Raw genomic sequence first — 16,183 nt, forward strand, 5'->3', positions numbered from 1 at the left:
TGCAGAGATGGATGACGTGAGTTGAGCCTCGTTATCTCAAGAGTGGGAATATCATCCAAAACAGGCAATTCTCCTTGTACTCTCGAATGAGAGCATTTGTTCTTCTTAAATTAGGAGGCATTATATGTCTGTAGGTTTAACCTCAAAGTGCCCTACATATGACTCCCAGAAAGCAATAATTGTGGCTGCTGGACCTATCTTTTTAAAGATCTCCCAGCAATGACAAGATTATTTCATAAATATACATTATCACGTAATTTTCTCGTCAAACCATTGAGGTTTCGGCTTTATCCTGACTGATGGTCTCCCATTATTAAATTTTAAGCATGGCAAAAGACAATGCAATATGCACTGACCTTCCGAACGAAGCTACAACCGAAAGCACAGTCACACTGCTGCACACTGGGCATGCCTATCAAGTAAAGCAACGGTGAGGAATACTGGTACCATCTGCATCAAACTTGTCATACTCAAGCAAATATAGCATGAACTAATGGCCTTAACGCCTTGTTGAACTTACAAGCAGTAACCATGATTGCTCCTGCACTAACAGCAATGTCCTAGCTGCAGGTGTAGACAACCTGGAACACTGAACTCATACTCCGTTTCTGATCTCTACTGTACAAGGAGTCACTGTGGTGCTATAAACTGTCTATACAATTATTCTATAGCTTATTGTGCATTGCAAATTCTGTCAATCATGTTTAATACATCAAAGAAAGCTGTCATAATATTGCGGTCAGTACACTTGAATACACTGAGCTCTTACCCAAACTAAACACTATAGGTCTACGATTACACAGGAAGCTGTGGAAATACGTAAAAATCCTAACAATTTCAACAGGGACAATGGCTGTAAATTAAATAATATGTGGTTGCCAACCATTAATGATTTATGTAGGTAGTTCTCTTCATTGTCTTTTCACTACTGTTATTTCATTTGAGTTTTTTCCAAATTCCATAATATCCATAAAGAAGATGATCCCCTCAGACCAATAGTTAGTGCGATAGGTTCCCCTACGTACGCTCTGGCTAAATACCTAAGCAAATTGCTTCAGCCACATACAGGATGTACTAAATCATACATCAGGGACTCTCTGTATTTCGTCAATAAGTTTTTAATCATAACCCTTCAACCCAATGCTCTTCTGGTGAGTTTCGATGAGAAGTCCTTGTTCACGAAAGTGCCGATTGACTCGGTCATCTTTCTCAATGAGCATCTGTTCCCTGAGGACATTACTAAGTTATTTCACCATTGCATGACCTCCAGCTATTTCTTGTGGGATAGGCATGGGTGTAGCTATGGGAAGTCCACGTTTGCCAGCAGTGGCTAATTTCATTATGGAGTATTTTGAGGAGGAGGCTATTGCTAGGAATATATGCAAACAACTGCGACTGGTTATAAGTGTAAGCTGCAGTGAAGTGTTGCATATGGCATATCTAGATGTCTTTCTTTAACAGGATCCAAAGTAAAGCTTGCATAACAGTGAAATTGTGCTGAAAATCAATTGATATTGAGAAGAGTATGTAATGGCTCTTTTACAGAGTAATGTTCAGTTATGGAAGAAATTTAAAAAAGAATAGGAGGTATGTTGACAATATATTTGTAGTCTGGACAGAAGGTCCTGAGAAACTTCATCTATTTCTCAATCACCTAAATTAGCAGCATTCTTCAATTACATTCAGTATGGAGATGGAGTCGGATGGATGCCTTCATTTTCTTGGATGTTCTAGTAAGAAAGAAACCCAACGGCTCCTTAGTACATACCATGTATCGTAAGTCGACCCACACAAATCGCTATCTCCATGCAGATTCTCACCATCATCAAACAAAAAAACAGGGCATTCTCATGACACTTTTCACGAGACATGTCATTGTTTTCCAGGCTTGTAGGCCAGAAGTGTGTAATTTGTTCTGTGTTATGTAATAAAATCAATAATAATTGGTTCAAAGAAGTTCAGGACGATTTGGAAGAATTGGGTATAACTCAGCAACAAATCAAAGACAGAAAAGAGAAGAGGATTTTGAAGAACAAAAGCATAAGTCTCAAACTAAAAGCAGTTGAACGGAAACAATATACTATATCGGACACACAAAGGGCTTCCAGGTCGGAGAGGATGAAAAAGTTCTGGGAGAAGAAGAAGAAGAAATTAACTCAAATGTATTGATTTCAGTGCTCCAATGTGGGCGTAAAATATGTAAATAAATAATAATAATAATTGTTCTGCTACTGAAGATGGCCTTGAGAATAGGCTGAAACATGTATAGACTCTGTTCCATCTAACAGATGATTTGATTTGTATTGATAAGGAGGATTTTATAAATTCTTTTTATTGTAAAGTGATAATCGTCAATACGGAATGAGACTTATAACTTGCAATAGTAGCGGTGATAAACAGCAGCCCTATTTCAATTTCTTCACTCACTGTACTTGCAGTCAAACACGTTGGGCCATTGGTACTCATATCAAGGAACACCAACGAAATATCCGTCTCAACCAGTCAAATAAGTCAGCAATAGCTGAGCATACCCTACTGTTGTGTTCCAAGATGTTCCAGCTCTTACCCACACTAAACACTAAGGTTTAGGATTATATGGGAAAATGAGGAAATACGTAAAAGTCCTAACAATTTCAACAGGGACACTGGCTATCAATTAAATAATATGTGGTTGTTAGCCATTAAGGATTTACGCAGGTAGTTCTTTTCCTTGTCCTTTCATTATTGTTATTTTGTTTCAGTCTTTTCCAAATTCTTATGTCTTCATCAGCAGATGATTCATTCCAGGCTATGTGTTAAGTGTCATACTTTCATAACATGTGTTCGTTCACCTGTTATGCCCCCCTCTGATCAACTCACACTCATTATGCTCTGTTTTTCTACACTTTCTTTCCATTCTTCAGCTCTGTTCGGTTCTTCTATCCTGTGAGTCTTTTGTTGCACTCCATTTTACTATTTTTATTTCTATTTATTTCTTCTACCACATTCTTCTCTGATTCATCTGATGACCTTGCGGTTACTTTGCAATTCACATACAGTGTAACAAGAAACATCTTAATTGGAGCTCAGATGGTCTCGTCACCTCTCACTTGGAGTGCTAACAGTGAGCCGTCTTGTGACGAATGAGAGTACTACTTACTACAGACCAGAGGTGTTCAGCTGGGTGCCAGCTGAGGCTAGCCCAGTGCGGCTGGGCTGACGTGACGTAAATGTGGGCAGCTTACATACCAAGCATACCTCACAGTGAAGTGAGAGTGCAAACGCACTTTGCAAAGAAGGGAACAGTGATGTTCGATTGTCATTACGAAGCTCTCGTCCACTACTCAGCAAAATGTTGAATGGGGTACAGTATTTAAGGAAAAAAACACTATAATTGCAAGAAAACCCTTTTCAAGATATTCCGATTTGATTTATACTGCACTCAATATAAACAGACAGTTTTATTTCCTTATATTTATACATTCAAAGAACAGTAACACGTTATAATTTTAGTGCTATAATCTACAAAGGTACAGGGTTTAAGCATACAAGCTACAATTTACAATTCCTTGGATGAGAATGACAGTATTTTCATTTCTTAAGAAAGTAACATTCTTGCTATTAATTCAGCAACAAGTAGTATATTTACATAATTCAACAAGTTTACTGCTTGATTTTGCACAATGTTGTAGTGTTGTTTGAATTTCTCTGTTCAATGAATTTGAAAATAGTATTGAAAACTTATGAGGCATCCAATGATAATAGCTAGCTTCTAAATAGACTGAGTGGGGACATAGATATTTACTATCCAAGATTTAAGTACAACAATGTAAATGCACCTACCAAATACCTTCAAATAAATAACCTAACTGATGTTATTCCCGGTAAGCATGATTGGATTGTTGGTGACTTTATCAGATTATTTAAACTCAAGCAACCACAAGCCACAGCTTATCCACCTTAATTCTGTATTATATTAGAAATGCTCAAAAGCACTGCTTAAAATTTAATAGTAAAAATTGTAATTCATTATGTACATTATAAAAATATTTGAGATTGTAGGCCTAACTCTTTATTGTATTTGGTCAAAATACATTAACTGCAATGATCATACATAACTTATTTCTTACAACATTAATTGAAAATGACGTGGATTTCTGTCCTCTTTCTTTCATTATTTTCTGCCTCCATTTGAAACTCACGAGTCGTAGCAGTGTTCGAGAGTGACCGGGAGAACTTCGCCCAACCTTCACGGCTTCTGACGAAACCACGTCACTGTGGCTGAATAGCATATGCTCATCGCCTGCCCACCCGCTTACAGTGCTGGGCACCCGCAGGATGAAAAATGCCCAGCATGAGCACCTCTACTGTTGTATACAAGGAACTTGGTATACAGTAACACAACATAAAGTTTATTGCTTCAATAGTTTTATACAGTATTTACAAGAAATATAATGAAACATGTCTTGAAGCTTGATTGATTGCACGCAGTTAATGCTGTTATTAAATGATAGACTGAAAGTCTGTGGCACAAATATATATTTACAAAGAGAGAGTCCTATATACACATTCAAACCTATCTTGAGGAGATAGTCTATTCCACTGGGAAATGTCTTTGGATAGTCGAAAACTATCTGTTGTGGGATAACAAGTGTAACTTGTAGAGAGAGTCGCGTTAGTATAATGCTAGTATTGGACTTAGACTTGCAAGGAACTTGCATCAATATCTTAATTCGCAGAATGCTAAGATAGTCGTCGGAGCACTGGTGAGGACTGGAGAGTGTAGCAGAATGCTTGACTCGAGGCTCGACGTGGCTACGGGAATCAGGGAAGATGAGGCAATGTCCGGAGGTGAGACCTCACAACCAGCAATCTGTCCACCTGTTCAAGACACATTTTTAAGAGGAATGCCTCCGTGTTTGACTTGCAGTGTGGGCTGGCCGTTGGACACTGGGGTAGTCCTCGGTAAGGCGAGGAACGTCGCTCCTTATATAGCGCTGGCTGACGTCACAGACGAGCATGCCAGGTGCAGTGCAGTCATCTCGTAGGCTCGGGAAACATTGGTGATGCGGCGGGTTGCGGAGCTTGTAGGCGCGGAGGACACACACAACATCTACTATAGACCAACAGTAAAGCATTCTTAAATTCAAACCATTATTGGAGATGTCTTCCTCGTTAACATTCGAGATTTTCTTCTGAAGTTTTCTGCGAAATGTAAAGAATTTCACCTTGTTTTCTTAACATGGCAAAAGCCCAAAAGCTTTTTATCATATCTAAAATATAGCATTTTTCTTCAACAATGTTGAAAACGTATATTGTTGCTGTGGACCCATGCCACCTGAATGAATTTGGATTTATGACAGCCTGGAATATCTATAATCCAAATACCAGGAAAGACAGAATAAGGCAACTCAACAGTCCTGCCACAACTAATGAGGTCATGAGTGCAATTCATATTCCTCCAGTGTTTGCTTATGTTCAATCTAAACCAGAAATGCTGTATGGTGATGGCTGGATCAATTGGTGCTACAGGATACTTTATTAATTTCAGTTTTGTCCACTGTCGAACGTCAAATTGCTGCTGTCTCAGGGGATACTAGAGACCTGAATGCCACTTCATTACAGGATCCCAATACCTTTAGTAACCCCCTTAAATTTTGAGAGACAAAATACAAAATTCCTCACTACAGTACCATTGAGCTATATCCAGCAACGCTGCCTATCTCCTGCTTCTGTGATATTCAGTCTAAAAGCACACAGTGTGGCTACAATAATAAAACCCATCCCTTCCTGGCTCCAGCATGGCTCTAGTTCAATGCAATGTGGCCAAGGCTCCAGGCAAGCTTCACATCCCCCTATCTCACTTGTTTGGCGCTTGACCAGTAGTGTACCTTTCTTCTTGCATCAAGTATTTATCTTAGATGCGCACTGTGAAAAGTTAGAAGACGTGTACTGATAATATCAGAGTGAGTTTTGCAGCCTCTTTTACGTAGGTAAATCAAATATAAACCAGAATTTCGTTTATAATTTTATTGAATCCACAAACAAATACAAAATAAGCACCTCATTTTTCTACATAGTCTCCCAAATTTGACACATTTTTGCCATCAAAATGTCAATTTTTTTATGCAGTCCTCAAAAAAAACAAGAAGAACGTGTATGCAGCCAGTTGTGCACGTACTCCTCTAACGCTGCATCATTATGAAATCTCTTTTCTCCCAGTTCTATTCAGTGGTCCCAATGTTCTCCCTAGGGCCTTTAATGGGCGCACCACCCTGCCGTTTTTACAAACCGCCCGTGTAACATAACCTATATATGTGTTAGTTACATAATGTTAATAGATATCATTTTGAGTCATTGGGTGTTCCAAATTAAAATACATATATTATAAAACTGTTCATTTAAATGATAAATATTAATTATTGTCAGCATAATTGCATCAATTACGTCAGAGTTTAAACGTTTAGTTTGACTATCACGTAGTATGCACGAGGGGTATCTGGATTAGCATAGAATCACATGCGAGCACTCAATTTCACATTACGTCGCAAACCCGTGTGGCACTCCACAGCAACCGAGTGGTAAGCGGCAGTGTTCCATGTTTATGAAAGAACAGTAGAACACTAGAAGTTCAAAATGTTCTGTTATGTCTTGTTCGTGATAACACTAAAATAGTTCAAATCTGCAGTTAATGTTTACTTGTCTGATATTGTTAACGTCCTGGCGGTAATAAAGTTTTATCGTATTCATTTTTACGTAGTATTCCCCACCCGGCTATTCATTTCTGCTACCCGGCTGATGAAAATTTCCAGGAAGAACACTGGGTCCAAATAAATGGCAGTCAAAAGGTGACAAATCTGGACTGTAAGAAGGATGTTCCAGAGCTGTCCAACGCATTTCCTCCAGTTTTTCCCACATTACAATAGAAGTGTGCAGAAGAATCACATCTCGGATCGGTTGCTGGCGACGTTTGTTGTGATGTGCAACTTTTGTCTCAACCAAAAGACGACGGTAATAGGATGCATTCACTGTCCTTCATTCGTGCTGAAAATCAAACAGCAAAATGCTCACACAGCCCCAGAAACAGTTGCAAGCACCTTTCCAACAGAAAGGCGTGTTTTGGCCCAGCTGCACCTTGTTCCTGTCACTCCATGCTTGATTGTTTTGATTCCAGGTTGTACTGATAAACCTAAGTTTCATCAGAAGTCACAATACGATGCAAAAAATCATATCCTTCCTCCTCATAGCGATTCAGATGTCTGGTGAGAAACATCGTGGCGAAATTCTTTTTATTGCTTGGTGAGGAGATGAAGAAGTCAGACAATTTTTGAAGGCTGAGTTCATCATTGATGATGGCTTGAACACTTCCAAAGCATATTCCTATGAGCAATTTCAGAAATGTTTATGCACCCATCTTCTTCAATAAGGTCACATACAGCACGAATGTTGTCTGCAGTGATGTCTGTCCACGGTTGTCTTTGGTGGGGCTCATTTTCCAGTTTTTCCCGTCCTGCCAAAAATTGTTTCTGCCCTTCATACGCCTGGGTCTTAGAAAAGGTTGCTTCCTCAAAACTTAGGTGTCGTCTTTCGCCAGAAATTTGATGATGATACGCTGCGCAACGGACGTGTGTACCTCTTGTTTCCTCATGGCATACTGAAGTGAGTAGTTGCTCTGTGGTGTGTGACACATCAAGACCCCTACTCTGGATACACCCATCAACATCCTCTCAAAGCCTCACCCATTTCCATTCATTACGAGAGCCACTAATTTTATAAATTCCGGTTTATATTTGATACACCTCATAAACTGAGTGCTGTCCAGTTTGCAATGAAAAATGGCATAAGAGCAACAGTTCATGAATTCAATGTACTGCCTAAAATGATTCAGTATTGGCCTAATCAGAGTGACCTACTACATTTAGTGAAGAAGGACTGTAAATCATATTGTAGAAGATGGAAAGAAAAGTACAAAGAAGTTGGAGAAAAAGTGAGTGGATTGTCGAAACAGGAAGCAGTGGTCACGCTGTGACAAATGAAATGCTACAATTCAAAGCAAGTGAGATAGGGTAAAACCTAGGAATCAAATTTTAGAATTTAAGGTGAGATAAGGCCGGACAGTACGATTTATGCACCAAAACAATTAAGTTTACATCAATGGTGTTAATGTAAATGGTTTCAAATAAAGGAAAATTTTTTGCTTTTCATGAGACCCTCAAACTTCATTGCATCTGACTTCATCTGTCTCTATCAGGCTACAGAGCTTTTCTTAAAAAAAAATTTTTTTTTAAATGTACAAGCCGCATTGCTCTGATCAATGTAATCTGAATGCAGAATATTTTCTAGTTAAAAAATTTAAATGGAGAACAATCTAAAAGATTTTAAACATATGAGTGATGACAAGTCTCTCTTATAAATGGCTTCCAGCTGACTACAGAGATATAGAATTTCTTCTTCATGATAAGACTCATAGAAGAATATGAATTTAAACAAGAATAACAATAAATACAGCAGGTGCATCAACTGTTTTAGTGGAAACCTCGGGAACTGAGAAGGTATGAGGTACAGTTATACTAGCTGTGACTGAACACAGCAGGAAACTTCTGCCATGGTGAATTTTCGAAGTAAAATCTCTGTCTAAAGGAGACTTTCCAAAAGAAATTCACGTCCATACACAGGACCGAGCACACAGAGGCGCTGGTGAAAGACTGCCTAAGACCTGTACGGGAACGGTGTCTCTTGTAGAGAACTCTCTTAAAAAGACTGGAATAGCATGTGCATCACATGGCTCTGATGATCCTCTATAAAAGAACACAAAGAAACTGAAGACCCAGACTCGAGCAATGATGAAGGCAGTGAAGACAACAAGGACAATAGTTTGTGATTCGAACAACAAACATGCAGGCCTAATTTTTATACTGCTATTATTACGAGTATTTTTCCTTTTTTTAGATCTAAATATTTTTGTGAAGCATGAACATAAACCAGCATTAAAAGCAACAATTTTGGTATTACAGGTAGCCATTTTTCTACTGGCCTCGCCCGTCCGTCACATTATGAATGCAGAGCTTGGCTCCATAGCAGCTGTGCATTAATATCCGATGCCATTCAACTCGTTACACATATCACGCACTGAACTTATTTGTACTGTAATATTTATTCTATCACTAACTATATAATCATATCAAGGAGCAAGTAATAATAGTATTAGTCTTGTCCATCAAGGACACCGAAACAAAGTACCTTGTACTTTCTAAATTCCATTCTTGCTCCAGCTGTTCTTCGTAAATTAGTGTGGAGTGCATCAAAGCAATTCAACTGGATTCATGAATGATTCATAGTTCATTCAGAAGAAACTTACATATTTTTTTTGTCCAATAAATCAGTATAGAGGCTGCAAAAATACTGAACTCTAGTCCTTAAGTAATCAATGGGTAAATCCACATACTTCAACCCAATCACCTATCTGCATCATTTTCCCTTCCCTATATGAAGTACTGATGTTTGTTACCAGGTGAATTGTTATTAAAGAAATGACTGCTTCAGGACAGCCCAGTCTAGTCTAGTTTAGTCCAGTCTGACAGATGGGCTTGACTGCACTAAACAGGAATGGTCTGTGCACTGGTCTAGATGGGAGTGGCTTGGTGTACAGCCAGCCAAACTCTGGAGAATCATCAGCAAACACTGAAAGTTTGTGACTGACTAACAACCCAAACGCCTGCTAAAGACATTAATTCAATGGCCATAAAAGCCTACATCAGTATATCAAAACGCAGATTCTCACCATTATTGCTGAAGTCCATTTCTTCTAACAGTGTTATCTTCTTAGGTATGACGCTATGCTGAGGTTCACACAGCTGCCAACCAGAAGTACTGACCTGAAAGGAAAATTCAGAACACAATGTAGGTAGACCTATCAGGACTATTCATTTCTAAATTTGTAGTTTAGTTTCACAGATACAACTGCAAAATGACCTCGATAATGTTGTGAGAAGGACAGTAGGCAATGGTATGATGATAAACAGGGTTAAAAGTCAGGTTGTTTCACAAATGGGAAAAGTCCTCTCAGTTTTAATTACTGCGTTGATGGCATGAAAGTTCCCTTTGGGGATCACTGCAAGTACCTAGGTCTTAATATAAGGAAAGATCTTCATTGGGGTAATACGATCACATAAATATGATTGTAAATAAAGGGTACAGTTCTCTGCACATGATTATGAGGGTATTTAGGGATTGTAGTAAGGATGTAAAGGAGAGGTCATATAAGTCTCGCTGGTATAGCACCACCTGAAATCCGACATGAGACTGCTACTAGGCATGAGAAAAGGAAGGCTATGACTATGGAAGCCCATCCTTTGTATGCCTGTCAACCAGCACATCCTAGGTTGAAATCAAGAAAGAGCTTCTTGACAACCACTGAAGCTCTTAAAGGAACACCACAACAAGCAAGAATCTCAATGTGGCGGGAAAAATGTAAAAAAAAATATAAAAAAATAAGTAAATAAATAAATAAATAAATAAATAAATAAATAAATAAATAAAAAAAGGTCAAGACCCCAACTAGAGTATGGTTCCAGTGTATAGGACCCTCACCAGGATTACTTGATTCAAGAACTGGAAAAATCCAAAGAAAAGCAGCTTGATTTGTTCTGGGTGATTTCCGACAAAAGAGTAGCATTAAAAAAATGTTGCAAAGTTTGGGCTGGGAAGACTTGGGAGAAAGGAGACGAGCTGCTCGACTAAGTGGTATGTGATATGATGATTCCCATAGGGAACCTGGTATACTGGTATTAAGTGGTATGTTCCGAGATGTCAGTGGAGAAACGGCGTGGAATGACATCAGTAAACACATAAGTTTGAGTGGTGTCTTTAAAAGTAGGAAAGATCATAATATGAAGTTGGAATTCAAGAGGACAAGTTGGCGCAAATATTCATTTATAGGAAGGGGAGTTAGGGACTGGAATAACTTACCAAGGGAGATGTTCAAAAAATTTTCAATTTCTTTGCAATCATTTAAGAAAAGGCTAGGAAAACAACAGATAGGGAATCTGCCACCTGGGTGATTGCCCTAAATGCAGATCAGTAGTGTTTGATTGATCGATATAGTTTCTATGGGAAATTTACATCAGACTATCTTGTTTCCTTGTTTTTTGAGATAAGAGCATTTAAACATTTCAATTTTATGCTGTAATTCAGGAAATGTATTAAGAGAACTTAAAGGCAGTGTTCTCAGAGGATGAAAAAACTGGAATTAAAGATAGAAAAGAATGGATGGTTCTCAAAATCTAAGTGTTTCCTTCATAGATCTTTTAAAATAATTTGCTGCTATCTGCTATATTTTTCTCTACCTCTACCTGTTGTTGGCTTATTCAAATATATGTTCTATTTTTCTATATATGACTTGAATTATAACTTGCTGGTTCTCTTTCATGACTTAGTCTGTTTTGTTGACTGACTCTCGTGAGTAGAGCCTTCCACTGATCTGGGTAAGGTTTAATTTTCAGGAATATGACAGGCAACGGTGCCATGAGATACAGAGTTCTGTTATAGTGAAAATTATAAGAAATGCTTTGTGCTTTTCTATATAGGACCCACTGACCCCATGGATGATCAACATAGAAGAATATGTAAACAGCACAACAACTGCTCTCTACCCCATTACACCTGTTTCGAAAATGTATCTTTTGATGAGCCATTCACTATTTAAGTCATCAAAAGTAATTCAGTCTAACGACTGGTTTGCCCCTGCAACAAGTCTTCTTCAACTGGGTCAATCCTGTGCAGTGCATTTTCCACCTGTATAGCTCCTGCATCCTGAGTTCACAAGAAATGTCACCATGAATGTCTTTCTTGGTCTCCCACGAGGGCGTTTTCCTGATATTTTACCTTCCAAACTTTCCATCAATACATTTCTATGTCCCATCCAAGAAAGTTGTCTCTTCCTAATCTGACTCAACAGCTGTCTTTTTTCTTGGATAATGTTCAATACTTGAGTGTTGGTCTTCTTCTCCACCCAACTTATCCATTGCAGCCGATGCCAACACTACATTTCTTAATATCACTCTTGGTAAATGTCCAGGTCGCAGCACAATACAGTGCAACAGAGCAAATATAAGATTTCATTATTCTTTTACATAAGATGAGGGAAATTGTTTTCTGGCATAGAAGGGACTGCTTATCTCTGAAGGCTTGCTTTGCTATTCGTGTTTTTATTTCACTGCGACACTGAAGTTTTTCTGTTATGATCAAAAGTCTTATCTAACAATAACGCTTTGTGAACCCTCAATTGCTATAGAATTTAAGAGATATACAAGTGCATGCCCTGTAAATCTGGAGATTACAAACCAGTTTCATTCCAAGCCCACGTCAGATAGTTTCATCTTGACCATCCCTTTGCTCTTTACCTTCAATCATTTAACTCTTCCTGATGTACCACCTTTATTATAGATTCTCTCGCCTTCAGAGCACTTCCCAGTCTATAGTTTCATCTCTTCTTTGACTGATAAAGATCAAAGTAGTTATTTGGAGTGCCATACTTTTCTCCCATACACTGCTGCCCTAGCTCAGTACTAAGATCTCTTAGAATGATTGTTTTTTGAGATAAGAGCAATTAAACATTTAGATTTTATGCTGTAATTCAGGAAATGTATTAAGAGAACTTAAAGGCAGTGTTCTCAGAGGATGAAAAAACTGGAATTCAAGATAGAATAGAACGGATGGTTCTCAAAATCTAATTGTTTCCTTCATAGATCTTTTTAAATAATTGGCTATCCGCTATATTTTTCTCTACCTATGATGATCACTGTACAATGCCTCACATTATACCACATATTTAAAGTACTATATCATTATCATGCACTGTATATTCAGTCTTGTAACTGGTTTATCCTTATGACTCTCCTCCATGAGAATGTATTTAGGTCAAACCTTTTAACCTATTCATTCTTCAGGCATGTAACAGTGAAGAACTCTTCACTAGCAAGTTTCCTGACCTTCCCTGAGGGCATTTTCCAGGTATTTTACCCTCTAATCACCAGACAGCCATGTCGCAGCCTGTGCTCCAGCCAAGATGATCTCCTCCTCCGGAGAAATAATGAAGAGAATTTCCTTCAGGGTATGGGATTTAGCCAGAGATATGTACACCTATCTCCATCTACGACAGGAAAAATACTGGGAATGTTTTCTGCATGTAGTGATATTTGTGCCACTTCAAGCAATACTAATTTTTTCTTACCCACTTGGAGAGAAGTATTTCCTTCAGAAATGGACAATTTCATAAGATCTATAACTCACTCAAAAGACCTAATATTAATTCAATATAAGGTCCTTATTGGAATTAGTCATAATATCCCACAATAGGAAAAAGACTTCATTCTGAAAATTGGCCAAATTATGCAACTGGATAACCATTTCAGGAGGCATTTTTATAAATCTATCTTGAGTAGCCTTTTTCATTCCCTTCACTGATTCACTTCTGTGGACCATTTCATTTCCCTAGCTTCTCTTCTGACTAATCACTTTACACCGTCCATTTCTTGGAATCAAGACGGTGAGATTTAACCCCTTAACCGGGTATGATGGTTGCTATTTATTTGCGTAATGACAAGCTGATGCATTCAGTGCTTTTGGAAAAAGTTCTCTGATGGATGGGACAAGCTAACACGTTGCTTATATTGTCGAAAGTAGTTTGGTCATCATTTTACAGATGCCACTGGTTTCCAGATTTGATGCATCACACACTGTAGTAATAGTTTTCTTTTAATCACCTACTGCATCATGGTACTTCTGCGGGAATGACTCCATGCTTCAATTCTTACCACTGTATATAAAGACTTACTTAAACTGATTTCTTTATTCCACACTAATGAGTTTTTGTGTAGCTTTATATACAACCTTTAGAACTTTTAGTGTGTCCTTATTACATGTTTACAATATCGTCATAGGACACACTGAAATAATATAATCATAATGTAGAATATTAGAGGACATTAGATCCACTTATTCTTATTATCAGAATTAGTTTTGTTGCAATATAATTCAAGAAGTCTAATAAAACAGTGAATTAAGGTTTCAAACATGAAATATAAATCAAAAGGGGGCAAGACTAGATAACTCGCCTTCCATGTAAACACTACCTGATCATAAGTATCCAGACTCCACAGCAAACTGGTAAACAACAAAATGACGCATCGTAACAGTATAAAAGGAGGCAAGGAGGTTTGTAGTGTTCAGTACGTCTACAGTGATGTAGTCCTACTAGAAAGCCGAGTCTATGGCATGAGAAACATCCCAACATAATACCACCTCACTGTTGATACTAAACATTCAAGTAGATAGTGTTCCCAGGGGATTCTCCATGCCCAAATAGGAAATCACGGAAAACCATCTTCAGGGTGATTCCTTTATTTCGATAACTTGTTTGTATATTCCGGTAACTTACCGTATTTGTAGTTATGAGTTAGTAGTACAAGTCTCTGGCATAATTTATACTGACACCCTTGATCTTTCAACATAAGTGCTACAAAATTCCAATCCATCCAATGATGAAAAGGGGAACAGTTATGATGTCATAGAAGATTCACGTCTGAAGCTTTCGAAACGGTACAAAATTTAAGCAGATTTGTTGAAGCTCAATCAAATGTTTATGATGACATGTTTCAAGCTTTAAATTAAATTGAAGATTTTGTCCCTCACATAAAACTATACAAAACAAACAAAAATCTCTAACCTTTTAAAGTGAAAAATGGAATTAGTGTATTGTTACATGTGGTAAATTGTGTATAAATACTGTAAATGCTGTTGTTTTACTAGTATTTATACAGTATATCGTCATTGCCGGGACGAAACCTGCTACGTGATAATATTTTTGGAGATATACTGACCCGCAGCACATACATTGCGAAGAGCGAGAATGCCTTGACAATATTCACACAATATTGCACCTTAGATGACAGAACCTTACCGGCCAAAGTTCTAGGCTAAAATATTTCACATAGGAGGTTTTGTCCTGGCAGCGACGATATTCTTGTGTGAAAACTTTCATCTACAGTACAGGACAACACGGCAGTTGTTAAGGTACGGTATAATGCATAATACTATAATAATTCTTTATTAAATTTTATGTAAAATATTTACACAGTACTGTACTATATTTTCGTTAAAATAGTCATTCTTTGTTAATTTGAATTTTGGATAATTTGGATTTTTTCTGATTCCCCTTAGAGTGTGAATTAAAAAGAGTCCACTGTATCTGTGAGGAACAATTTTTTTTTTTTTTGTGAGTGTAGAAAGATACATGGTTGATGCATGCATGCTGCGATTTACAATTTTTTGGATGGGAATGACAGAACTTCATTTAAGAAAATTAAAATTCCTGTTATCCATTTAGTAAAATGTAATAAACAAGCCTAATCCCATGGCACTAGAGCCCTGAAGGGTCTTGGCCAACCACGCGACTGCTGCTCAGTCCGGGGGCCTGCAGATGACAAGGTGTCATGTGGTCACCATGACGAATCCTCTCAGCCATTATTCTTAGCTTTCTAGACCGAAGCCGCTATTTCACCGTCAGATAGCACCTCAATTCCATGGACCTGTAACCAGCCATCATATCCAGGTAAAACTCCCTGACCTGGCCGGGAATCGAACCTGGGGCCTTCAGGTAAGAGGCAGGCACGCTACCCCTAAACTACAGGGCCAGCGCCAGTAAAATGAAATACATAATTTAAAAAGTTTTGTCCTTGATTTTACACAGTGTTTTAGTTTTTTGTGACAGCCTGTTCATTGAGTTTCTGAAAGTAGTTTTTAAAATCTACCTTCAACCATTTTTATTTGATCATCCCCTACAACAGTATCATGTGAATGAGCACATTTTGTTTTGTAGTGGTGTTCTACATCATACCTTTTTGTAATCATAATGGAATTTGCTTTACGTCTCAGTAACCACTTTTACGGTTTTCAGAGACGAGGTGTCAGAATTTAGTCCTGCACGAGTTCTATTACGTGCCAGTAAATTTACCAACAGGAGGCTGACGTATTTGAGCACCTTCAAATGCCACTGGACAGACCCACAATCGAACCTGCCAAGTTGGAGTCAAAAGGCCAGGGCTTCAACTGTCTGAGCCACCCAACCCAGCTATACCTTTTTTCTTCTTTTTTTGATGTAACAGACTAACCACATGGTAAACATTCTGGATGGGTCCTTCTTGCA

General features: G+C 38.1%; 1 protein-coding gene across 7 annotated transcripts in view; it reads right to left on the reverse strand.

The window, feature by feature from the left end:
• LOC136875536 (uncharacterized) overlaps positions 1-16,183 on the reverse strand; it is an 80,454-nt gene that overhangs the window by 54,070 nt on the left and 10,201 nt on the right. For all 7 annotated transcript variants that reach the window (XR_010860463.2, XR_010860465.2, XR_010860464.2 and 4 more), the window contains one exon: positions 9,761-9,854. Coding sequence is in view for 4 of the 7 variants with exons in the window: in XM_067149083.2 (XP_067005184.2) it covers positions 9,761-9,854 (94 nt within the window). In the remaining 3 variants the exon portion in view is untranslated. The remainder of the gene's footprint in view (positions 1-9,760; positions 9,855-16,183) is intronic.

The sequence above is a fragment of the Anabrus simplex genome, chromosome 6, assembly GCF_040414725.1.
Source record: "Anabrus simplex isolate iqAnaSimp1 chromosome 6, ASM4041472v1, whole genome shotgun sequence".
NCBI lineage: Eukaryota > Metazoa > Arthropoda > Insecta > Orthoptera > Tettigoniidae > Anabrus > Anabrus simplex.